The sequence below is a fragment of the Macaca mulatta genome, chromosome 14 (assembly GCF_049350105.2).
Source record: "Macaca mulatta isolate MMU2019108-1 chromosome 14, T2T-MMU8v2.0, whole genome shotgun sequence".
NCBI classification, from domain to species: domain Eukaryota; kingdom Metazoa; phylum Chordata; class Mammalia; order Primates; family Cercopithecidae; genus Macaca; species Macaca mulatta.
Window position 1 is genome coordinate 57,926,303 of NC_133419.1, and position 26,079 is coordinate 57,952,381.

Sequence of the window (26,079 nt, forward strand, 5' to 3'; positions counted from 1 at the left end):
TAACAGACCACAAGACCACAGCAGAAGCTGCAAGATCCTCCTTGTCCAGGCTGCGCGTGCTGCTCTGGCTGCGGGCATCGAGCCAGGTGCTGTGCTGCCTGAGGGCCAGGAGGCAGCCCAGGGCCCACTCAGAAACGGTCTGCAACTCACCCGGACTTTGGCTGTGGTGGTCAGTGGTGTGTAGGCTGGTGAGGCCATCTTCTCTCGCTTTTCCTGTTCAGCCTCTGGACCAATCAGGGCATTGAACTTGGTGGTCAGGTGGCGCCTGAGGAGCGTCTTTTGTGGGGGGATATTGAGAAGCATAGCCAGGGTGTCCCCAGTGAAGCGCGGCTCCAGGATCTAAGAAGGAACCAGAAACAAACCTGGCCAGGAGCAAATACAAATAGCTCGAGGGGAGGATGCCGAGAGATTGGCCTGTTGGGCTGGGGGCACCTCCAGAGCAGGGGCAGGAGCTCAGTCACTTGTTCTGAGTCCCACTCCTCTCACTGGCTGGCACAGGACCTGACTCTGAGCACACACTAGCACATTTGCTGACTGACCACCTTGTTTTCACAGAGCAGCAGAGAACTGGGACCTCTTTGGTAAGGCTGTCTCTCAGGATCTCCTCTGGATGACATCCAAGCCACCACACTTCCTCATTTCCCCTCTGGCTTTGTCACTGACAGATCTGAGTAGTGATAAGAATCATACTGCAGCAAGTGGGAAGCTGCATTTTTATGGCTTCCCAGTCCCTTCCCCAGCCCCACTCAGGGACAGGCAGATCTGCCTTGTAAGCGTTGGTCTTCATGCAGCCCATTGACCTAGAATCCTCAGGTCTCATGCCAAGGAGGTGCTGCCAGAAGGCAGCTTGCTTCCATGAGGTATATTAATTCTCAAGGACAAGTTATCAAAATACTTTGAGATGTCAAATTATGCAAGAGCTTCAGATGAAGTACCTATTTTTTTGGTTAGATTTTATGTCTTGTCCTTAATAAATAAGTTTCTGAATATCCCATTTGCACCAAGGCAGGTGGGCTAGGCCAGAGAGCCACTCACAATAAGGCCTCCATGGACTCCACTCCCTCGAAGATTGGGTGCATACTCTGCCAGGTCCACAGATCGCAACCACTCCATCACTCTGTGGTTGGACCACTGTACAACTTCTGAAGGAGAAAGGTTACTCTGTCAGAGGGAGGAAAGTGAGGAAGTTAGGCTTAATAGGTCCCACCGTGGTCCTCTGTGGAGTCAGCCCCTGTAATTAGCCCTGCCCCAGACGCATCACAACAATAGAAGACCCTCAAGCTTAGTGACCCACCCCATCTGCCAGAGCACCAGCCTCCCCAGTTTCCAGGAAACAGAGCTCCCACTGAATCTTGCAAGATCTTCAACACTGAGATATCTGAATCCAGAATTCTGTTGCTCCCTCATTTTCTGGCTAACTTTGAGACAAATAAATGAGGACATTATAGTTATTCTTTCAGTGATTCAATAGAACTTTAAAGATGACTGTCAATTACAATCCAAGTGGTTTACAGATGAAAGATCTCCCTAGCATGGCCAACAATTTTAGGGGAGCGCACCTTAAGATACTTATTCCTAAGTGCTCTCACCTAGCACTGTGGTCTTAAAAATGCACAGCGCTGTGCTTGACATATACAAGACATTCAAAACATGTTGGTTGAATAAGGAGAAAATAGGAGATAGATGGCAAAGGTAACAGCCTAGGAAGCTGAGTTAATTTTATATCAAGGTTGGACCTAGTTCCCAGGAACAGAGGAGATAGGATGTGACTGACAATCTGCAGTTTGAGGGTCCACCAAGAACTCCAAAGTTCATGGAACATAATCAGTTATTTCTTCATGACTTGGGGTGCTGTTATTTTCCTATACTGTTTCTTCTGTAGCAAGACTGCTCATGGATCCCTTGTACCTGGGCCTGGAAGTCAGTTAATTTTGGATCTAGAAGTAGGGATACCTATTCTGAAATGTCTAGCTTCTATGGGCTCCTGTTCCCTCTCCTCTGTCTCTTCTCTTCTACTGTGACACCCATCTTTCCATTTTTTGTTTCTGTCTCCCTCTCCTTTGCACCATATACTCATCTCCCTTAATCACTATGATGACTTTATAGCACGTGTCTCCCCAGTGGAGGGTGGGAGCTTAGAGGTCTATGGCTACTGTGAGACACAAAGTACAGGTAATGGGTGTTTGGGGCACCAGGAAGCACAAGCAAACAAAAGAATCCCAGGCACCATGATCCAAAAAACAGTGCTTTTATGATGTCATTCTTGTTTGCTCATGGTCGATGTTTCGGAGGTCCTGGTTCAGGGCTACCTGGAGAGATACTATTGTGGTCTCACCTCATCAGCTGGCCGCCGGTGCAGGCAGTGGGGGTTGAACTTGTTGACATGCAGCACGTGAATGGCACATTTGATGCTCAGATGATGTAGTTGGCTGGTGACTTTTAAGAAGAGTAAATCATTCTGAAAGAGGAAAGTTTGGTTGATACACCAGAGTTTCCAAAGTGACAAAAGACCTCTGATGTCCCTTACGAGACCAAACATAGACAAGTCAACCACATCTCAGGAAGGTGCACGCGGAGACACCAATAGCTTATCACAGTGGTTTGTACTCTGCTACTTGGGACCTCTTTTGTGACAAATGATACTATTTCAAGGCCTTAAGAATATATGGAATCAAGTTTAAAATGACCACTATGGGTACATGTGAGCTGAGTGCTCACAGGGACAACTGAAATTGAAAGAAAAAGTCCTCACCACAGTTAGGTATTGCAGCATTCGTCCGTCAACTCTAGATTCATGAAACTGGTCTTTGTACTGGGGTAAGCCAATATCATCAAGCCACCCTACAAATACAAAAACCCCAGATGTGTCAGGATTCATGAGAATCAGAGAATGTAGATGCAAAAAAAAGGGGAGCAAATTATATTTTGAGGTTCGTGTTATTCCCCCAAAAGTTTAGTAATTCCTCTGCCTTTTACAAGGAGACAGCTGTCCTTGAGGTACCCATTTAACAGGGAAATTCTTTCTACCCTTAGTTGCTGCCAGAGACATACTTAATATATATATGCCTGTCCTTACGTGTCACCCAAATGTGGTCTAGCAGTGCAGACTTCTCCTCCTGTTTGGTGTTGATGGCTTTCACTGCTAAAACAAGCTTCTTCCTGTGGAGAGGGTGCTTAATTCCTAGCTCCTGAAATTAAAAGATGAAGACCACATGTGAAATTTTGGCAGGCAATTTGGTCCTCAGAGAAAGCTGTGTGTGGGTGGAGATGCTCTGAGAGTATGGCAGTGGATCTCTGCACCGTGCCCTGGGATGCCAACCTGCAGCTACAGAGGGACTATCACCCTCCTTCATCCATCCTCCTGTGTGTGTGACAGGAGTGGTGGACCCTGCCCTCCCCATGCATTGGTTTGGGAAGAAATGGGCGCCTCCTCTCCCCAAGCTCAGCCCTTACCTTTTCCATGTCCTGAGGGGTGGCTGTCAATAAAGTGTGGCCAGAAGATACCCACTGCCTGGCAAAGATCACATACTGAGCCAGGCCAAAGTCCTCCAGCCATGCACACACACGCTCTGTGCTCCACTGGGCAAAGGGGGCATTGGCGTCACTGGGAAGCAGGAAAACAGCATATTCCTGTTAGTGGGAGAGCCTGAGGTTCTGAATCTAATCATGTCTCACAAAACAAAACAAAAAACCTGTTTTTTGACAAACAACTTCCATCGTGAGATTCTGTTGAACAAAATTCCACTACAACACACTCATAGGAGGAAGACCCTAGAGTTTTCTTAATAACATAAGATCTGAATTTCAAATCTCAGGCTACTTAGAGAATGGGGCAGCCTGTATGACCCTCCTGAGATCATGTTCACATGTCCTGGGTGCACATACACACATATACATGACACAAGCCCAGAACTGTGGCCTCATTAGGCGGAATCATCTTTTTAGGAAAATGCTTAGAAAACTAGTTTTCTTAGCATTTAAGAGGGTCAGTTCTCTTAACATAAAAAAACAAAAAACAAAAAACAAAAAACAAACAAACAAAAAAAAACACACACCAAAAACTAAAAGCAAAAACTTTCCAATCAACAACAGCTAACACATTACTTATTAACAAAACAAGAGGAACATTCACATTAAATTCAATAAAAGGACAATATGTTTTTTAGCAGTGCTAATAACACTGGTCTGAGAGTCGTAGCCAGTATTAGAGATAAATAAGAACAAGAAGTATAGCTATTAGGCAGAAATAAAGCCATTCTTTACAGATGACAGGACTGCCCATTTAGAAAACCCAAGAAAGCTCAGTAAGATGGCCAGTTATGAAATGCACATATAAACATATGTAACATATATGTTACAATACAAATATCAACAATTTTCTAATACCATCAATGCACAGATACTAATGCTGTTAAAACAATTTAAAAATCCCACTCATAGTAACCAACATTATAAAACGTCTAGGAATTGCCTTAACAAGAGATGTTTGGCCTTGTGTGATTATGTGTGGGGACTGCGGGGGTGGGGAGAGGTATTGACTACAACAGTAAACTGAGCAACATAAAAAAGGACATGAATAAATGAAAAGCTAGATTATGTTCCTAGACAGGATGACTGGGTTTTATCAAGCCATCAGTTCTTAAAGACATCCATTTTTCATTTAAAGTGTGAATATAATAGCACACTAAAAATACCAATAGAGTCATTTTTTTTTAGGGGGGGATTCGACAGAGCAACTTTATGTTCATAAATGAGGATTTATAGAATATTGAAGATTAGATATTCCTTCAAAGACCAGAAAGAGTCCTTCAAAGTAGCCCTAACATACTAGATTAAAACATATTTTTTTAAATGCCTGGTTGAGCTGTTCTTACAGTGAGGGAATTCCTTAAAGGATAAGCATGATAAGAATGCCCCATTTTAGAACAAATGCTAGAGATGATGTATACCCTGTGGCAGGGACTGATCAATCATAATCTGGAACCTGGGCTTTCATGGGTCCTGAAAATGTTTTACGAGGCCTGGAACTTACAAATTTTCTCTTCAAAAAAAGTATAAAATTTGAATATGTAATTAGAAACAAAGGGAATATTTAGAATTAGAAAACAAGCCACAAAAATTGCAAGTTTTGCAAAACTGAAAAAAATCACAAAATGTAGAAATATTTTATTATATAAAAGCTTGAGATACCTCTATAGTTTGATTCTTTTTTGAGACAGGGTATTTGTTATTTCAGAGATGGGGTATTTATTTTAGAGACAGGGTTTTAGTAATTAATTATTTTTAGAGATGGGGTCTGGCTCTGCTGCCCAGGCTGGAGTGTATAGTGATGTAATCATAGCTTATTACAGCCTTGAACTCCTGGGCTCAAGCAATCCTCCTGCCTCCTCCCAAGTAGCTGGGACTACAGGTCTGAGCCACTGTATCCAGCTATAGTACTTTTTGACTCTCATATTTTGGGTGGATACTCTTTGACTGCTTCTTTATATGTCCACAACTTTATAATATTTTCTATGACAACAGATGGTTGATTTAGTCTTCTAACATGATCAATATTTATCTTTTATGATAATAGTTAAAAAGTTTTGTCTCACAATTTGTAACTGGTATGGTCATGTACATTTTTAGAATCATTTAAATTTAGAAAGGCCTCTATCAAATGTCTTTTATATGTAAGTTGTAAAACTATAATGCATTCAAGTTTTCTAATGCTATGGCTAATCTTAAACATTCTTTGAATTGACAGTATTCATTTAACTCATGTGTTGTCTATGTCCTTGTGGCAGTACATGAGTTTTATGTTATCTTTGTCACTGTCAGTATATCATGTAAACTCAGCAAGAAATTTCAACCTTTTCCCAGTGGGTTCATATCATTCATCTTATATGAACAACAATCTAGAAGGCTATTCACGTTTTTTGTTTAAAACTTACCTCTTGCTCTTAGCAAATTATGCTTTTGGTATGATCTGGATTTTTTGTTTATAATTTGTTTTTTAATGTAAGAAAGTAATTTCTCTCAAATTTCAATGTTCATTTTATCACTTTTGTTTTATATTCTATTTGGTTTTTATTTCATTTGTTTCCTTGTTTCTTGGAAGTGGGAAAAACAAACATATCTAAGGGACCTTTCAGTTCTTTTTTAAATTTTTTAACTTTTATTTTTTGCCTAGTCTTTGTGAACCTAACATTTCAGCTCTGAAGGGGAAATAAGTGTTTTTGAGATCATAATTGGAAAACCTCTGTCCTATTGACCTTTTCAAAACCACCTAGAGCTCTGGGCCTCATCTCCAGTAGTCTTCCCATTTTTTGTTTTGTGAATCCTCTCCTCCCTCCTAAACCTTGAAGTGTTCACACAGAATCAGACCCAGCTTCTGCACCTCCTCCTCAGCTCCTCTCAGTGCCAGCATCTCCCACCTCAGCCAGGGCACCACTGAACACGCTGGGAAATAATTTGGAGATGACAGAGAAGATGCCCTTCATATATAGCCAAACCATTTGTTTTGTTGACACATTCCAAAACATCTTTTCAAATTGCACTTCAAATGATGTAGCTGAGATTTCTCAAATATGCTCTTCTCATGGTAGGGGGAGAGCACGTGGCACATTTATAATTGTACAGTTCATAAGTGAGTACAGAGCACTGAGCGAATCGGCACAATGGGAAGTAGAAGAAATCCTGGAAGCCATTTGTGCAGTAGGAAAGCTAGTGAATTAAACCTAACTAAACTAAACATGCAGTGACTGCAAACCACACACACACACATCCCACCCTAAACCCAAACTACATGTATCCTCAGGCTAACTTCCCCTTAACAAGTCCCCCAAAATCCCCACAGCTGCCCTAACACCATCTGTTATAAGGAAAAGCATAGATCAAGGGAAAGTTGCAGTAAAAAGAGTCAGCAGTCTTAAAACTGGTTGTATTTAAAATACCTCTTTTATGCAAAATTTTCAAAACACCTGGCCCTGTTAACACTATGATCAGACTCTCTCTGGACCCTGGAAGGGCTCCGTACAAAGGAGGGTCCCTGAAGCTTAAGCATCTTTACATTCATGATGAATCTGACTCACTATGCGTGTAGGAAAAGGAAACAAAAAGGGGTCCAAGGTAGGGGAGCAGTAGGATTGGGGACCTCTCCTAAAGCTGGAATCCTGAAGGGCAATACACTCAGTAGATCAACTCAGGAAAAAAACACTCTGCAAAGATGGGATCCAGCCATGTGGCTCGAGAGCCTGTTTGCCTTAAACATTATACTTTACTGCCTTTTTCTCAAAAACAGTAACTCATAATAAACTCACAAACTAAAATAATTCCTAAATGGATTATTCAAAGTTTTTAAAAATCACAGAAAAAATTTAAAACAAAATGAAAGAATTCACAAAGTGGATAAACCTAATTCTATATCAACATAAAAATTCCATGTATCAAAGTATCAGAAACAAAAGTAAAATTCTGCCACAAACCTAAAAATACTATGTCACAATTATTAGACATGACTTAATATCTTAATAGAGAACAGTTAGAAATCTATAAGAAATACATTAATAATGAACAAAAATGCAGATAATTCACAAAAGAATTAAAATGACAAACATGAAAACTAAATTACCAATAAAAAGGAAATTTGGAGTTTCATAAAAGTAGAAAACTTTGAAAAAGAAAAATGTAAATACTTAATGCTGACAAGGATGTGGGTGTAATAGGCGCACTCTGTCCAGCAGTGCTGACTGGAATGTAACTCTGTAAAACTTTACCCGGGAGAAGAAAGCAAATAAAATGTGTTCGTCCATAATCTGAAAGAGAGTGCCTACGCAATGTTATCAATTCTCATATTTTTAAAAAAATCAATTGTTTTATTGAACAAAAAATGGTTGGGGCTGGAGGCTTTCAGTAACAAAGTACTTTTCCTAAAGAATACTAGCAACAACAGTTTTAAAGCTACACCTAAATATTAATATCTAGAAATTATAAATATTACCAGGGGACATTAACATATATCAAATTTCTACTTGAGAGTTATAAAGGCCTTTCTTTTCCACCAGCAAATTCATTTTGCACCGTTATGATAAACAAAGCAATCTCATCAGGACCTCTTCACACTTCTTCCCTTTCTCATCCACTGTTACGGTTAATAAAGCAGAAAGACATTCGAACAAAGCAGCCTTGGGGCTGGAACTGCAGTTTTTTCCTTTGGCAAAGAAAGCTACTGATCCTGGTCATCCCATACCCTAAAGTGACTGTCAGAATACAGAGAGCTCCCTAACCATGCTCTCCTACTCTAGGGACAATGCTGAGGGGTCTTAGTAAAGTTTTTATGCCCTGACCCAATGATTCCCCTTCTAGAAGCAATCCTTCAAGAACTAGCCAGAATTCAAACAAGGATGAATCATTCAAGCTTACTATAGCTTGATTTTTTTTCAGCTCACATAAATCAGAAACAACAGTAATATCTACATTGAGAAAATTGCTAAGTAAATTAGAATATCTAATTACTGAATATACAGGTAAGCTTTCTCTGGCTCACTTTCTAAGGGCTCTGAATTGGTCTCTGACTTACTTAGACTGTGTCCTTAGATTCTCTAGCCTGTAAAAGCTAGTGGTCTACACATTCTCATGTTTCTTTTCAAGGTACCTGGAGTCTGGGGATACTCATTCAAAGAATAAATGGATCTGGAAAGGTCCCATGTCTCATGCACCAGGAGGACCTGGTAAGACTAGAAACCTGTTTGGCAAGCTGGGGAAGTGGAGTATCATATCCATGTGCAAAATAAGCTAAGGCTCCCTTCCACAGGGGATGCAGGTCTGCAAACAATATGATGCATTTAGGGAAATGGCTTTTCTTCCTTAATTGGAATCTAGACTGTATTATTTCTGAGAACGGATATTTGAATTATACGCATCTTAACCAGCAACTACCTGTACTTTCCACTGGTATACGGCAATCTTGAGGGGACTAAACTGAAGAGAGTTACAGCTTACTTTTTGCTTTTTGGTTGGATATAAAATGTCACATTCAAATCCTGTGGAAGGCCCTCAGGAGTACTGATCTTGGCTGAGTAACTCAGAACTTAGGAGATATTGTGCTGGAGATGATGTTATTGTAGGGACTGCTTGGCTGGGGAAGAGAATATGGAAAGGGGTTTCCCCAAAACACAGTAGTAAAGATTCACCTGTGCAGGTTTGAGGGGAGATACTCTTTTTCAGAGCAGGGAGATTAAAGGAAAGTGGGTAAAGCTAGTAACTGGAGGGTTTCCACCAGGGACACCTCTGGAGAAGTTTAACGTTTTCTATGCTTTTGTATGAAGGTATGATGGGAAAAGTGACATGAAACTTCCCACTTTGACTCCAGTGCCATCCCTTTGTAACCCCCTTTAGTTAACATCCTACAGTAAAGTGTGGCACAGGATTATGAAAAATAGTGGCAGGCGTGGCCAGCTCCACCAACATCTTTCTGCAGAGTCTTTGTGGCAGGATGGAGCTGACCCAGAGGCAGGTAAGAGACAAGGCTCACTTTCCCGAATATACTAGAGGCTGTTGACTCTTGAATGGCAGACAGCTCATGTAGTAGCTCATGTAATCTTCACGATAACTTTAATAAAACAATTGTTTTTGACATCTACTTTACAAGTGAGGAAATGAAGGCATAGAGAGAGATACTGTATAACCTGGTTTAAAGCCCACAGCTAGGAAGTGGTTGAGCAGCGATTCCCAGGAATTCCCTGGGATTCTAGAATCTGTGCTCTTCCTGGCTACACTAAGGCTATCCATCTAGTGTGTAAACCCACTGCTGAGAATGGGTTATACGTGTGTAGCACTGTTCAGGTGCTCAGGGAGGCCCAAGGGCCCACCCTTCTACCCTAGCTCCCTACCTCCAGCTGTAGGGAGCTTCTTATCTTTACCTCAGCATACTTCTTATCTTTACCTCAGCATACCTCAGCATACATGCATGGAGCAACGTCCATGCATATTGAATGGGCAAGTTGAGAAGCTCTGCACTAAGGATTCCTGGCTTCTATTTCTGGAGGCTGTGGGACAACAAGCACCCTCTCCCCACTCCACCCTGGCTGGGATTTTACACAACTTTTTGTAGATGGACTGGAGGGAACCTTACCTTTTCTGTCCCTTGGAGTCCCTGGTCCTAGAGAGTCTTGGCCCTGCGGTTGCCCGGAGCCCACCTCGTCGAAACTCTGCCATCCCCAGCGTGTCAGTGTTGAAATTTCCTGACTGAGTTCTTCGGATTCTGCATGGAGAAGAATCCATGGAGACTGTCATGGAATAGTTGGAAAGCCTACAGTCACTGTGCCTCCTCTTTTGCAAGGCCATGCAGGCCAGCACAGGGACTCTGGGCAGCATTGTTTCTCAGTACCTTCCTAGAGATCAAGGATCACAACCTATTGCAGCTCCTCCGCCAGACTCAAGCCTCAATTCTAATCCTGCCTCTGGGATTTGGTCACTTGCCATAAAGGTCAAAGCAAAGTTTGATGCCTTGTAGGAGGCCCCAGTTTCTGCCTCATGTCACAAAGTGGATCAGTTGGGTCAGCAAGTACTTGGCTTTCAAAGATTTTTCAAGGATTTCTTAAAACAGATTGACTCCTAAGAAGGGAGAATACAGTCTCATCTATGTCTGTCCCAAAGCCCATGTAGCTGCAGAGACTATGTTCAGGGTGTGTGGAATGGGTGGGTGCCTAGGATACATGACACAAAAGGCAACTGGATATATTTAATGGGTACCTTTCATACTTCTCCTTCTCTTGGCCCTGAAAAATATCTAAGATTCTTCTCTTTAAACATGAACACTCTGTTCTGACTGCTGTTTCAATGTCTAATGGACCAGGGGCTTAGATAGACTCTTTGCCCAATCAAAAAGAAAAATTCAAAGCAATATAATTAGGATCAATAGCACCAACTTACTTTCCCCAGAACTTCTTAATGCCTTTGGGATTCCGTTTACCATCTGGTGTTAGAGGAGACTGAGGACCTGATTCAGTGCCCGATGATGTGGATGAGAGGTCATTGACCACAGCAGTGTCATCCCAGCCACTTTCTGTGTCTCCTGAGATTGGGAGAAGGCAATGAACGTGAATGTAGCCTCTGGAACCCTTCTTCCTCAAGCCTGGGCCCTCCCCTTCAGTGGGAGTCCAGAGAATCTGCCCAATTCTGCCTTCAGCGCAGAACTCCATACCAAGATCCCAGAGACTAGTGGGGACTCCAGGCTTCCTTGCTGAGAAATTAGTGTGCTCAATATTTCAAATGTAGGTGAGCTAATGTCTTTAATGTTAAGGATTTGGGGTCCAAAGTACTTGTGGATTATTTCAACAAGGAGCTTGTTCTTTTTCCTCAGAGGGAGATGCAGGAATGCAGGCAGTAGTGGGACCCTGGCTGAGTGTTGGTGAGGGGGAGGGTTAGGGTAGGGAAACAAAGGCATTCTCACTCTCCATCTCACCTGGAATGGGTACAGTACCTAATACGGGGGCACTGACACTCCGGCCACGATCTCCAGTGAACCAAGAAGCAGAGAAGCCACATGAAGAAACAAGAGAGGCCAAAGTCCAGCCCAACAGAGTTACGGGGAAGCAAAGAAATAAACAAAAGAGTGTCATCGAGCAAGAGAGAAAAACTCAAACAGAAAGAAAAATAATCCCATGGAGAAGGATGGGGTGAGTGGTGACTGACATTGAGAGGAGGTTTCATGTGAGGGGACCAAGTGCTCCCAGTGCCCCTTTGTGACAGGCTGAGGTGTCCACACCCAGGGAAAGGAAGGGACAGCAGCAGGGGCTGAATACTCCAGGTCACGGGCAGCTCTTGTGCAGGTGCCTGGGCTCACTCAGCTCACACTAGAACAATCTGAAGCCGTAGTGAGTCCAGTTTGAGTGTCACTAGAACTCATTCAAGGGCTTATCTGAAGTTCCTGCAGCCAACGGCAGAGCTGGCCTTCACGAGGCCAATGCATAGGCCAGCTCAGAGAAAAGCTGAGGCTGAGGAGCCTCAGGAAGAACTCTGCCAGGACCAGAATGTTCCCTCCTGGGCCCTTTGAATCTTCTGCTGCTGGTGGGGAAAGATGGCTTGTTTTGAATGAAAAGCAGCAAAAGCCTCTGTGGTTTCAGGTCTTACCCACCGAAAGGATACCTGTAGACCGACACCCTTGCCCATTGGCCACTGACTCCATTTGCCTAAGGAAATGCTCCCACTTGGAGTGCATGATACCCTCCTACTGGGAATAGGGAAGCTGCAGAGAAGAAGGTGGAGGCAGGAGAGAGAAGATCAGAATGACAGAGGAAGGAAGCGCGAGGGGCAGGAAGGGTAGAAGGGCGTATCTGAGAGGAGGGAAAACAATGCTAGGAAGGACAGGAAGGGGTTCGAGAGGAGGAAGAGAAGAAGAGAGGAAACGAGGGTGAAAAGCTGCAGCTGAAAAGAAGTAGGGGATACACACACCCTGGTTTGCTGAGACTGTAGAATGCTTACCTTAGAAAACAGCTCACCCAGGGGGAGCCTCTAGAGGTGGGACCACCCCAAGGTACAACTTGTTCCAGCCACCCACCCCACCATTCTCCAACTGTGGATTGTGGTGGTAGGTGCAGGGATCTTATACAATCACGGAAAGTGCCAAGGATGCTGCTCAGAGGCCACCAGCACCAGGACTGGACACTCACTCAGCCTCAGCAGGCTGCTCCCCGTGGCGTCAGGCTGGCAGACAGTGGGAGGAGATTTGGCAGCCTCTCCATTGGGCGTGGGTCCCGAAAGCTTCCCAGGTAAAGTGGGATATTTGTGCTCTGCCAAGAAAGGGCTGTCCTATTGGAAGGTGAGAGAAAAAGAGAGATATCGACTTAGCTGTCAGCCTCAGTTAGGAAATCCTTGGATACAGAACAACTCCCTGTTTTCTAAGAGACATTTTTCACATATGGTGACTTGAAGACCCCTCAAAGATTATTTAGCTAGTCTGAGAAAAGGGACCAGAGTTCCAAGGAAGGAAGAAACTTTTCCAAGGCCACACAGTAAGACAGGGACAGAGTCAAGTGCAAATCTGGGGCTGACTGCAACTGCCTCTAATAGGAAGTGAAGTTGTCTTGCAAAGGGGCCTTTGCTGTCTGGCCTAGTGCTCAGAGACCCAGTGAATTAACAGCCATGAATGACTCTGCAAGCTCTTTGGATATGAAAATTGGCATTCTAGGGGGCGGAGCAAGATGGCCGAATAGGAACAGCTCCAGTCTCCAACTCCCAGCGTGAGCGACACAGAAGACCGGTGATTTCTGCATTTTCAACTGAGGTACTGGGTTCATCTCACTGGGGAGTGCCGGACGATCGGTGCTGGTCAGCTGCTGCAGCCCGACCAGCGAGAGCTGAAGCAGGGCGAGGCATTGCCTCACCTGGGAAGCACAAGGGGGAAGGGAATCCCTTTTCCTAGCCAGGGGAACTGAGACACACAACACCTGGAAAATCAGGTAACTCCCACCCCAATACTGCGCTTTAAGCAAACAGGCACACCAGGAGATCATATCCCACACCTGGCCGGGAGGGTCCCACACCCACGGAGCCTCCCTCATTGCTAGCACAGCAGTCTGTGATCTACCGGCAAGGCAGCAGCTAGGCTGGGGGAGGGGCGCCCGCCATTGCTGAGGCTTAAGTAGGTAAACAAAGCTGCTGGGAAGCTCGAACTGGGTGGAGCTCACAGCAGCTCAAGGAAACCTGCCTGTCTCTGTAGACTCCACCTCTGGGGACAGGGCAATAACAAACACAGCCGAAACCTCTGCAGACGCAAACGACTCTGTCTGACAGCTTTGAAGAGAGCAGTGGATCTCCCAACACGGAGGTTGAGATCTGAGAAGGGACTCCCTGCTCAAGTGGGTCCCTGACCCCTGAGTAGCCTAACTGGGAGACATCCCCCACTAGGGGCAGTCTGAAACCCCACACCTTACAGGGTGGAGTACACCCCTGAGAGGAAGCTTCCAAAGCAAGAATCAGACAGGTACACTCGCTGTTCAGAAATATTCTATCTTCTGCAGCCTCTGCTGCTGATACCCAGGCAAACAGGGTCTGGAGTGGACCTCAAGCAATCTCCAACAGACCTACAGCTGAGGGTCCTGACTGTTAGAAGGAAAACTATCAAACAGGAAGGACACCTACACCAAAACCCCATCAGTACATCACCATCATCAAAGACCAGAGGCAGATAAAACCACAAAGATGGGGAAAAAGCAGGGCAGAAAAGCTGGAAATTCCAAAAATAAGAGCGCATCTCCCCCGGCAAAGGAGCGCAGCTCATCGCCAGCAACGGATCAAAGCTGGACGGAGAATGACTTTGACGAGATGAGAGAAGAAGGCTTCAGTCCATCAAATTTCTCAGAGCTAAAGGAGGAATTACGTACCCAGCGCAAAGAAACTAAAAATCTTGAAAAAAAAGTGGAAGAATTGATGGCTAGAGTAATTAATGCAGAGAAGGTCATAAACGAAATGAAAGAGATGAAAACCATGACACGAGAAATACGTGACAAATGCACAAGCTTCAGTAACCGACTCGATCAACTGGAAGAAAGAGTATCTGCGATTGAGGATCAAATGAATGAAATGAAGCGAGAAGAGAAACCAAAAGAAAAAAGAAGAAAAAGAAATGAACAAAGCCTGCAAGAAGTATGGGATTATGTAAAAAGACCAAATCTACGTCTGATTGGGGTGCCTGAAAGTGAGGGGGAAAATGGAACCAAGTTGGAAAACACTCTTCAGGATATCATCCAGGAGAACTTCCCCAACCTAGTAGGGCAGGCCAACATTCAAATCCAGGAAATACAGAGAACGCCACAAAGATACTCCTCGAGAAGAGCAACTCCAAGACACATAATTGCCAGATTCACCAAAGTTGAAATGAAGGAAAAAATGTTAAGGGCAGCCAGAGAGAAAGGTCGGGTTACCCACAAAGGGAAGCCCATCAGACTAACAGCAGATCTCTCGGCAGAAACTCTCCAAGCCAGAAGAGAGTGGGGGCCAATATTCAACATTCTTAAAGAAAAGAATTTTCAACCCAGAATTTCATATCCAGCCAAACTAAGTTTCATAACTGAAGGAGAAATAAAATCCTTTACAGATAAGCAAATGCTTAGAGATTTTGTCACCACTAGGCCTGCCTTACAAGAGACCCTGAAGGAAGCACTAAACATGGAAAGGAACAACCGGTACCAGCCATTGCAAAAACATGCCAAAATGTAAAGACCATTGAGGCTAGGAAGAAACTACATCAACTAACGAGCAAAATAACCAGTTAATATCATAATGGCAGGATCAAGTTCACACATAACAATCTTAACCTTAAATGTAAATGGACTAAATGCTCCAATTAAAAGACATAGACTGGCAAACTGGATAAAGAGTCAAGACCCATCAGTCTGCTGTATTCAGGAGACCAATCTCACACGGAGAGACATACATAGGCTCAAAATAAAGGGATGGAGGAAGATTTACCAAGCAAATGGAGAACAAAAAAAAGCAGGGGTTGCAATACTAGTCTCTGATAAAACAGACTTTAAACCATCAAAGATCAAAAGAGACAAAGAAGGCCATTACATAATGGTAAAGGGATCAATTCAACAGGAAGAGCTAACTATCCTAAATATATATGCACCCAATACAGGAGCACCCAGATTCATAAAGCAAGTCCTTAGAGACTTACAAAGAGACTTAGACTCCCATACAATAATAATGGGAGACTTCAACACTCCACTGTCAACATTCGACAGATCAACGAGACAGAAAGTTAACAAGGATATCCAGGAATTGAACTCATCTCTGCAGCAAGCAGACCTAATAGACATCTATAGAACTCTCCACCTCAAATCAACAGAATATACATTCTTCTCAGCACCACATCGTACTTACTCCAAAATCGACCACGTAATTGGAAGTAAAGCACTCCTCAGCAAATGTACAAGAACAGAAATTATAACAAACTGTCTCTCAGACCACAGTGCAATCAAACTAGAACTCAGGACTAAGAAACTCAATCAAAACCGCCCAACTACATGGAAACTGAACAACCTGCTCCTGAATGACTACTGGGTACATAACCCAATGAAGGCAGAAATAAAGATGTTCTTTGAAACCAATGAGAACAAAGATACAACATACCAGAATCTCTGGGACACATTTAAAGCAGTGTGTAGAGGGAAATTTATAGCACTAAATGCCCACAAGAGAAAGCAGGAAAGATCTAAAATTGACACTCTAACATCGCAATTAAAAGAACTAGAGAAGCAAGAGCAAACACATTCGAATGCTAGCAGAAGGCTAGAAATAACTAAGATCAGAGCAGAACTGAAGGAGATAGAGACACAAAAAAATCTCCAAAAAATCAATGAATCCAGGAGTTGGTTTTTTGAAAAGATCAACAAAATTGACAGACCACTAGCAAGACTAATAAAGAAGAAAAGAGAGAAGAATCAAATCGACGCAATTAAAAATGATAAAGGGGATATCACCACCGACCCCACAGAAATACAAACTACCATCAGAGAATACTATAAACACCTCTACGCAAATAAACTGGAAAATCTAGAAGAAATGGATAATTTCCTGGACACTTTCACTCTTCCAAGACTAAACCAGGAAGAAGTTGAATCCCTGAATAGACCAATAGCAGGCTCTGAAATTGAGGCAATAATTAATAGCCTACCAACCAAAAAAAGTCCAGGACCAGATGGATTCACAGCTGAATTCTACCAGAGGTACAAGGAGGAGTTGGTACCATTCCTTCTGAAACTATTCCAATCAATAGAAAAAGAGGGAATCCTCCCTAACTCATTTTATGAGGCCAACATCATCCTGATACCAAAGCCTGGCAGAGACACAACAAAAAAAGAGAATTTTAGACCACTATCCCTGATGAACATCGATGCAAAAATCCTCAATAAAATACTGGCAAACCGGATTCAGCAACACATCAAAAAGCTTATCCACCATGATCAAGTGGGCTTCATCCCTGGGATGCAAGGCTGGTTCAACATTCGCAAATCAATAAACATAATCCAGCATATAAAGAGAACCAAAGACAAGAACCACATGATTATCTCAATAGATGCAGAAAAGGCTTTTGACAAAATTCAACAGCCCTTCATGCTAAAAACGCTCAATAAATTCGGTATTGATGGAACGTACCTCAAAATAATAAGAGCTATTTATGACAAACCCACAGCCAATATCATACTGAATGGGCAAAAACTGGAAAAATTCCCTTTGAAAACTGGCACAAGACAGGGATGCCCTCTCTCACCACTCCTATTCAACATAGTGTTGGAAGTTCTGGCTAGGGCAATTAGGCAAGAGAAAGAAATCAAGGGTATTCAGTTAGGAAAAGAAGAAGTCAAACTGTCCCTGTTTGCAGATGACATGATTGTATATTTAGAAAACCCCATTGTCGCAGCCCAAAATCTCCTTAAGCTGATAAGCAACTTCAGCAAAGTCTCAGGATACAAAATTAATGTGCAAAAATCACAAGCATTCTTATACACCAGTAACAGACAAACAGAGAGCCAAATCAGGAATGAACTTCCATTCACAATTGCTTCAAAGAGAATCAAATACCTAGGAATCCAACTTACAAGGGATGTAAAGGACCTCTTCAAGGAGAACTACAAACCACTGCTCAGTGAAATAAAAGAGGACACAAACAAATGGAAGAACATACCATGCTCATGGATAGGAAGAATCAATATCGTGAAAATGGCCATACTGCCCAAGGTAATTTATAGATTCAATGCCATCCCCATCAAGCTACCAATGAGTTTCTTCACAGAATTGGAAAAAACTGCTTTAAAGTTCATATGGAACCAAAAAAGAGCCCGCATCTCCAAGACAATCCTAAGTCAAAAGAACAAAGCTGGAGGCATCACGCTACCTGACTTCAAACTATACTACAAGGCTACAGTAACCAAAACAGCATGGTACTGGTACCAAAACAGAGATATAGACCAATGGAACAGAACAGAGTCCTCAGAAATAATACCACACATCTACAGCCATTTGATCTTTGACAAACCTGAGAGAAACAAGAAATGGGGAAAGGATTCCCTATTTAATAAATGGTGCTGGGAAAATTGGCTAGCCATAAGTAGAAAGCTGAAACTGGATCCTTTCCTTACTCCTTATACGAAAATTAATTCAAGATGGATTAGAGACTTAAATGTTAGACCTAATACCATAAAAATCCTAGAGGAAAACCTAGGTAGTACCATTCAGGACATAGGCATGGGCAAAGACTTCATGTCTAAAACACCAAAAGCAACAGCAGCAAAAGCCAAAATTGACAAATGGGATCTCATTAAACTAAAGAGCTTCTGCACAGCAAAAGAAACTACCATCAGAGTGAACAGGCAACCTACAGAATGGGAGAAAAATTTTGCAATCTACTCATCTGACAAAGGGCTAATATCCAGAACCTACAAAGAACTCAAACAAATTTACAAGAAAAAAAACAAACAACCCCATCAAAAAGTGGGCAAAGGATATGAACAGACATTTCTCAAAAGAAGACATTCATACAGCCAACAGACACATGAAAAAATGCTCATCATCACTGGCCATCAGAGAAATGCAAATCAAAAGCACAATGAGATACCATCTCACACCAGTTAGAATGGCGATCATTAAAAAGTCAGGAAACAACAGGTGCTGGAGAGGATGTGGAGAAATAGGAACACTTTTACACTGTTGGTGGGATTGTAAACTAGTTCAACCATTATGGAAAACAGTATGGCGATTCCTCAAGGATCTAGAACTAGATGTACCATATGACCCAGCCATCCCATTACTGGGTATATACCCAAAGGATTATAAATTATGCTGCTATAAAGACACATGCACTCGTATGTTTAAAGTATAATAATAATAAATAAATTAAAAAAAAAAAAAAAAAGAAAATTGGCATTCTAATAAAAGCTGCCTAGTGCTTTATCATACATACCTACAAATATATGTAAAATAACAATCCTGCAAGAGAGGAAACTGAGCTCAGTCTAGTCTGTTTCTCCCAGATTTGCTTTTCTGTGGTGAGGAGAGAGGTGTTTCTGCTCACTGGGACCCTTACTCAGACCAGGCAAGGGCAGATATCTGTGAGGGCCTGACCAACTGCACAAATGATATGGATCTTGCCTGAGAGTGGCTATGGTACAGAAGAGAAATTATAGTTTAAATTTGGAGCAAAAGAAGAAAAAAACCGTATATTGTGATCATGGCTTCTTTAAAAACATCATGTTAAGGCAAGCATAAAGATACACACACTCTTGGGGGAGGTGACAACAAGAAATGGGCCAGAGGACTACATGTCAACAGAGCTCTTTTGGGAACTTAGGATCATAGTCTGCACGAGGTAGAGCCTCAGTGCAGCCAGCTCCATGCTTGGACCCTGGCCATGGAAAGGTCCGAAAGAAACAAGTTGATTAAATGAGGAAGGAGATAGCACTTATTTGGTAAAGAGGCATAAAATGGCCTCTAAATCTGCAAACCCGAGAGAAACACAGTGGAATGTACTGTGAAAGTGAGAATAAAAGAAAAGAGAAATTGAAGCAATGTCACTACAGGAATCAGCTGTGGATCACCTGATTAGATCCAGAAGAAAAGTAATATGAAAAACAAACAGATTTCAAACTGACAAGTCAGAACAGTAATGGAAGGCTGCTGTGACTGAGACATCTTCTGAAGTTCCACTTAGCTAAAAGCCAAATATCCAATATATTTCCAATTCAATTTGCTTATAAATGTATGTCCTAGAAATTGTTTGAGATTCAGTTCATTCATTGACGATAACTCCCTAAAAATAATTCAGAAAGGAGAGATACAGGAAGAGGAAACTGAATTCTGAAAGAATTCTGGAAGAACTGGCTGGTAGAGGAGAAGTAACTAGAACCTTAAGAGAGGAAGGCCATGAGATTTTCAAGTTTGTGATGACCCATGACATAAAGATTAGACATGATCAGACATGTGGTCAAGACCCACAGTTTCCAAATGGTAGTTCATGTGCTGGCTGCTCTTCATAATTACCTGCGGCACTTGTAAAACAACATGAATTCCCAGATCCCTCCTGTGCCCAGTCCCTGATTCAGTCCCTCTGGAAGCACACCCCAGATGTCTATATTTTTAACAAGCATCTCAGATTAGCTCAGATTATACTAATGCAGTCAAACCCAGGAACCACTGACTGTGAGAAGGTAGTGTTCAAAAATTTTAGAGACCTGAAGGACATGACTCCAAGCTCCCTATTATATAGGACATATGGGAGGGGGGAAGAGCTCTCAAAAACAGGTTTCTGGTTGCATCATCACGTATGCTCCCTCAAGGCGGGGTAGAGACAGCCAAGGAGCCAAGTGGGCCACCGGGGGAACTCCCTGAGGAGCTGAGATGCAAAGAGAACACATACCTAACCCAAGGATGGGGTTTAAAAGGCAGCCCAGACCTATAAGAAAGATAGCAAAAATGAATCAGTGACAATGGAAAGGACTCTCTGAGCTCTGCTCAGGCCAAGAATAAGAGCTAGGAAGAAATGACTCACTGATGTGGAAGGCAGTGCAATGTCAGGACATGACGCAGATGCTCAACTCCAGTTCTGTTTCTCCAGTCTCCAAAAAGAACAATCCTCCTGGCTGTGGGGGAACAGAAGCCCCAGCCAAGGGAGTAGTATAGAACTGATTATCCAGCTGCTTTAAATTAGAACAGAGAAGCAGCACTCCAGAATGGAAAGGGCCTAGCCTTTGAGTCAGACCAACTCAGACAAAGCTCTTTCTCTTCCACCTCTCAGGACCTCTGTTTGATCATTTCTAAATGGAGAATAACAATTCCTGCCTCAAGTTTGCCAGGAAATAACATATCCACAGGGCCTAGCACACAGTGGACAGTGGATAAGGAGAAAAACACAGGAAATATCACATACCCAGGGCCTAAAGAAACAGCAATCTAGAAGAGCAGTCCTTAGACCAAGGCAGGCGCTGGTGAGACTACATCTAGAATATCACACTCCAAGTCTGGTCCAGGGCACAACTTGAAGAATACATTGAGAAACTAATGCTGATCCTAAGAAGACTAAGTAGCAGCTTGAAAGGCTTGTGATCCATGCACATGAGAAGGTGATGTTCAGCACAGAGAACAGAGCACTCAGAGAGGGCAAGAGGGACTTAAATTCCAGAGCTGTCAGAAGTAAAGGAGATTGACTTTTTCCATGGGCTAGACACGGAGAGAGAGGATCAGCAGATGCACATTTTAGAGAAGCTCACAGAGGTAGAAAAGAATACAAAGGATGTCTTACAATGAAATGAGCTCTCAGTCACAGAAAACAAGAGCCAGTTTAAGCAAGGGCCAGATACCAAAGTTAGGAATGCTGCAGAAAGATGGCTGTGGAACGGTTCTGCACCTGTGGAGCAGTTCTGGGGAGGACAGTGGTGTATGTGGGTGAGGGGAGAGGGGTGACCATGTTGAATTACTGAGGTTGTATAAGATTGTGATTATGGTCAAAACCATATAAGAATTAATCTTTTAATCTGGAGCATTTTTTCCTTTATAAATAGTCCCACATCACTCATATTTCTTGGTAATCAAATTGGCATCTTAAACCTTGAGCCTGTGAGCTGGGCATGTTTCCAAAGGAGGAGGTGGTCACTTACAGGTGTGCTTTAGAAACACCTGCGAATGATCTCTGTGAAGCTGAGGTGGGAGGGGGGACTGCTGAGCGATTTAACAGCTGTCTCCATAGGAAGCCTTTCAATTCACAAAGGGACCACACCAACCCCAGGCTCAAGGGCCTGTGTTCCAGAGCACCTGGGCAGGGGAGCAGGCAGAAGACTTTTGCTGTACAGTTCAGATGGCCCAAGGAATGGCTGCCCACTTGAAGCACCAACTGCTACAAATATGGAAGTGTAGAGAAGCCCCTTACATAGATGCAGATGTGCAGAAAAGATCTTTCTCTTACACAGATGTGGAGGAGCAGAGATGCCTCATATGACTCACCATATGGATGTGAAAACAAAATGACCCTCTCAGGCAGAAGTCAGAAAGCAATGAGAAGCTCCATGTTTCATATGGACATGGAAGCAGGGGACAGAGAAGGGAAATGCCATCAGCCTCACAATACATTTTCCATATAATGTTATAAATGGTCGTTGGGTGTGGCTGAAATAATGCTAATGATATGAATCTTCATTTCTTTATGGGCTCAACATTTGTGCACTGGCCTAAAAACTTAATCCTCTTCCATGACAGGCTTCCCTGGAGAAAATCAGTCCTAATGAAATTTTTATAACATGACTTGTTCATCAAAGCGGGACTGAGTATACACTCGTGTTTTTTTAACCATGACGTATCAGTCCAGAAAGGATGAGAGCTATCACATTCTTCAGTGTGCTGAGATCGTAGCAATCCCCTTCCCAGTGATTAAATCTGGATTACTTTGTTAAAGATTAATTTATCTGAGCCTACAAAATGGAGGTGATAATAATAAATCCTGTCCCACAGATAATGGTAGTGAAAGCATATTAAATAGCTGAGTGCACATAAAATTAAAATGGGAGAGAAAAGTTGCTTCTTTCCTCTTGCCCTCTTACTCCTTACAGTTAGCACATTTTAAGGTTAGGAAAACTATGACGTGCTAAGTTAAAATACTAGCAAACAGTGTAAGCACAAATAGGCGATGGGGCATGAAGTCAACGTACCTTGGGTTCTACCACCGGGAAGGGCTGGTTCCCATCCATACACTATGGAGTAACAAGAGGATTTCGTTTATGTGGAGAAAAAGAGACTTGTGTTATTCACAAACAGCAACAACTCAGGACTACCTGTTTGCTTAAATCTGAAAGGCTCACCCCCTCCCTCCACATCTTCATGTCAAGTAATCATCATCCACGGCAGGAAAGATCCCCATCCCACTCCATGGACAGATGTCCTGGGCAGCTGCCAGCAACATGACCATGGCAACCAAGAGACACGTGACCACGGGAGCAGAGCCATTGAATAAGCCCAGGGCTCCTGCCAACTTCAGCCTTTATGGTTCTCCACTGTATCAACAAGGAGGCTGATGAACATTATTGGAGACCAAGGGATGGTATGCAGCACAGGCTCACTGAAGGGTCTCTATCAGGGCAGGTTCCCTTGGGCAGGCAGCTCAAGAGCCTGCTACTATCCCTTGCAGGATGAGGTCCACCCACATGATCAAGGGCTACTCCCATATAAGGAGCCACAAAACCCTCCTCCATAGACTCTTACAACAGCTCACTCTCCAACATCCTGAAGATCCCACATCTTCCCTTGGGATCATCTCCTTTATTCACATTAATTCATCATTAAAAAATTGGTATGATGTCCCCAAGTGCCCCAGGGATATAGGACTAGTAGTCAAGATCTTCCCTGGCTTGATCTGTCTCATGGCTCTGACCTTACCTCGTTCTACTCCCCACCATTTCCCAAAACCTGCTGGTACCCGGCAGACTCTAACCAAGCTTTGCCGACCTCAACATCTTCTCTCATCAATTCCAGGCAGCATCTCCTGAATTGTCCTTCCTATAAGATGCTTTGGGCCATACCCAGTTGGTTAATTTTCTCAAAATGTTCATGTAATTCCTGGTTCTCCAACAACTTTATAAAATCCTCTACAAGGTAGGGACCAGGACCTGCCTGTATATATCCCAGTACTATGCTAGGCCCAAAACAGTAACTCAGTCATCTTTAAGGATAGGTTGATGAGCTGACCTTATCCATAGATTCACTTCTCAAGTCTTCTAGACTACAAGAGAGCTTTTTCTGAGCCCTGAAAAAAACACAAAAGAAAGAAATAGTTATGAGAAGGAGGTACATGTTATCACTCATGCAGACGCCACTTCAAATGCTTAACCAGTGGTCTTGGGCTTAGGTTCAAGGTCATTGAAAAAAAAAAATTACCCTCTCTTAATAGCCTTTACATACAAAATGAGACTGGCCCACCTTGGGGGATAGACTGGATCAATAATGTGTTAGCAAGGGCATGAGGGGGTCACTTAAATCCAAATGAAATGTTCTTGACATTGCACAAAAAGCCAGAATACACTCAATTCTGCTGCACTGAGGTGACAATTGTGTGGTCATAAAAGACCAAGGTCTACAGTGTCAAAAGAGCGGAAAGGCACTGATTACTCTGATTCTAAGAGTAATCCAGACACCAGGGAGCAGGGACCTGGGCCTCCTCAGAGTGCAGATGAACACATTAGCCAGCCATGGCTCTAGAACATCACCTGCTAGGACCCTTCCACACTCTGCTCTGGATCTGCATGCCCATCTAGTCTGCTTAGACTCATTTGGTTCTTTCAGGGTCTATTTTGCAGAGAAGGGCACCAAATGTGTCAAGAGGCAATGCCACCAGTGGTCACAAGGGTAACCTGTGCCAAGTCTCCTTGGCAGTCATATTTCTCAGTTTATACGAATAAGTCATCATTTAAACAAATATTGGTCTCTTGTAAATCTGGTCAGTCTGAGTTCCTTGGTATTGACCTTCCCTCAGTGAACTCATAAACCACAATTCTTATTCTCCAAAACTAAGGATTGCCTGATCAACTTCTTTAACATTACCATTTTCCTCTGGGCTAAAGGCTCAAGGGAACAACTGCTTTCTGGAAAGTGGACTCAGAGTGCAGGCTCTGGAGACTCAGCACCATTCTGGGGAGTTTCTGTGATGCTTGTGGTCATCTGCCCCAACACCTTAGCTGAAAGGCAGCCTGTTCTTTGTAGTGAAGCCTCCATGTTACCCTTACATGGGGCTCAATTTCAAAATGTGTGCTAAAGTGCAGGCCTAGGGAACTAGATTTAGGTTTATTTTAGAGGGAACAAGAGAGATGGCAGTCAAATGACCTCAGAGGTGAGCCCATTATTAGTTCATTGTTGTGAAGCATCCCTAAAGCAATTAGACCAATTGCTATGAGAAGACATGGCCATCCCTGGAGAGCTTTGATTGCCAAAGGGCTAAATTTGCTCTAAGAGCAGGAAGCAGAGGCTGACAAAAGCAACACACATCACACGATGCTCTCAGCTCTGAGGAGCTGTCGTAAGACACAGATGAGTTGCAGCCACCTCTCCTCTGACGCTCCAATCCCTGGCCAGATCCTTTCTCAGTGACAATGATCCACACCCTCAGCCTGAAGGATGAGAAGCCCCTCTGTGGCCAAAAGAGGTAGGCTTGGTTTGTAACTGCCCTAACAACAGATGGGCAGGTGCACCTAGGATGCAGTGGCCATGCTTACCATTCACGGCCCTCACCATCCACTTCGGCAGCCCCAAGGCAAGCCTGAGAGCACACTTGCCTTGTGGGGAAATGCCCAGGTCTCTTACCTGGCTTCCAGTGATTTCTGTGGCAATGGAGGTGGCCCCGCTGTAGGAGAGCTACATCTCGGAGGCATCTGCATCAGAGACAGAAGAGTCATGGTAGAGGACAGTCTGTTTGGGGACCACCCACCATCTTTCCCCCTTCTTTACATGATTCCTTTTAGGGAGATATTTCCTCCCTGGGTACAGCCATAGTGGATACATCATTATAGATGCCTTGCTCTTTCAAGATGCCAAGGGGGCGTGGTAGGCCTATCAGTCCATCTGGGCCAGCTTGCCTCTCCTTCCTGGGCCCTAGAGCTTAGATCATGTTCATATCCCAGCAGTAGAGTCCTGAGACCTGGGTTCTTGGGCTTTTTCTGCTCCTTCCCTTCCTGAGCTTGGTTCTTCAGCTTTTCCTTTCATTCAGCAAGCCACTGCACACTCTTTTAAAAACAATTCTTTTTGGCTTAGGTTAGCCAGAGCCAAATTTTGTTGCTTTCAATGAGAGAATCCCATTTGATATGGTCACCCAATAAACATCAGCAACATCTACTCCCTGCCAGGCCCTGTGCCAGGTCTGGAGCTAGCACTCCTCACATCTGGGAGACAGACAAGTAAATTAGGAGAACAGAACAATGTGCAATGTTCTTTTGGCTCCAACACCTGTAACACAATATGGGAATAGTGGGAGAGAGGGGCTCCCTCTCACTGATGGGAAGGCTGAGAAAGCTTTGGAGAGGAGAACAGCTGAGCTGAATTTTGAGAAATGAAAACTGGTTAAAG

At 43.3% G+C, this 26,079-nt stretch overlaps 1 protein-coding gene across 48 annotated transcripts in view; it reads right to left on the reverse strand.

The window, feature by feature from the left end:
• The window catches only part of PPFIBP2 (PPFIA binding protein 2), a 154,684-nt gene that overhangs the window by 9,658 nt on the left and 118,947 nt on the right, over positions 1-26,079 (reverse strand). For 25 of the 48 annotated variants that reach the window (XM_077963550.1, XM_077963549.1, XM_077963540.1 and 22 more), the window contains 12 exons: positions 25,321-25,388; positions 23,713-23,770; positions 22,680-22,721; positions 12,654-12,792; positions 10,915-11,056; positions 10,115-10,243; positions 3,454-3,604; positions 3,077-3,188; positions 2,753-2,841; positions 2,336-2,458; positions 1,036-1,161; positions 151-339 (listed from right to left, as the gene is read on the reverse strand). In XM_077963550.1, coding sequence (XP_077819676.1) covers positions 151-339; positions 1,036-1,161; positions 2,336-2,458; positions 2,753-2,841; positions 3,077-3,188; positions 3,454-3,604; positions 10,115-10,243; positions 10,915-11,056; positions 12,654-12,792; positions 22,680-22,721; positions 23,713-23,770; positions 25,321-25,388 — 1,368 coding nt within the window. Of the gene's footprint in view, positions 1-150; positions 340-1,035; positions 1,162-2,335; positions 2,459-2,752; positions 2,842-3,076; positions 3,189-3,453; positions 3,605-10,114; positions 10,244-10,914; positions 11,057-11,464; positions 11,498-12,653; positions 12,793-22,679; positions 22,722-23,712; positions 23,771-25,320; positions 25,389-26,079 lie in introns of all 48 variants that reach the window. The other 23 variants (XM_077963538.1, XM_015114948.3, XM_077963543.1 and 20 more) reach the window with 3 other exon arrangements.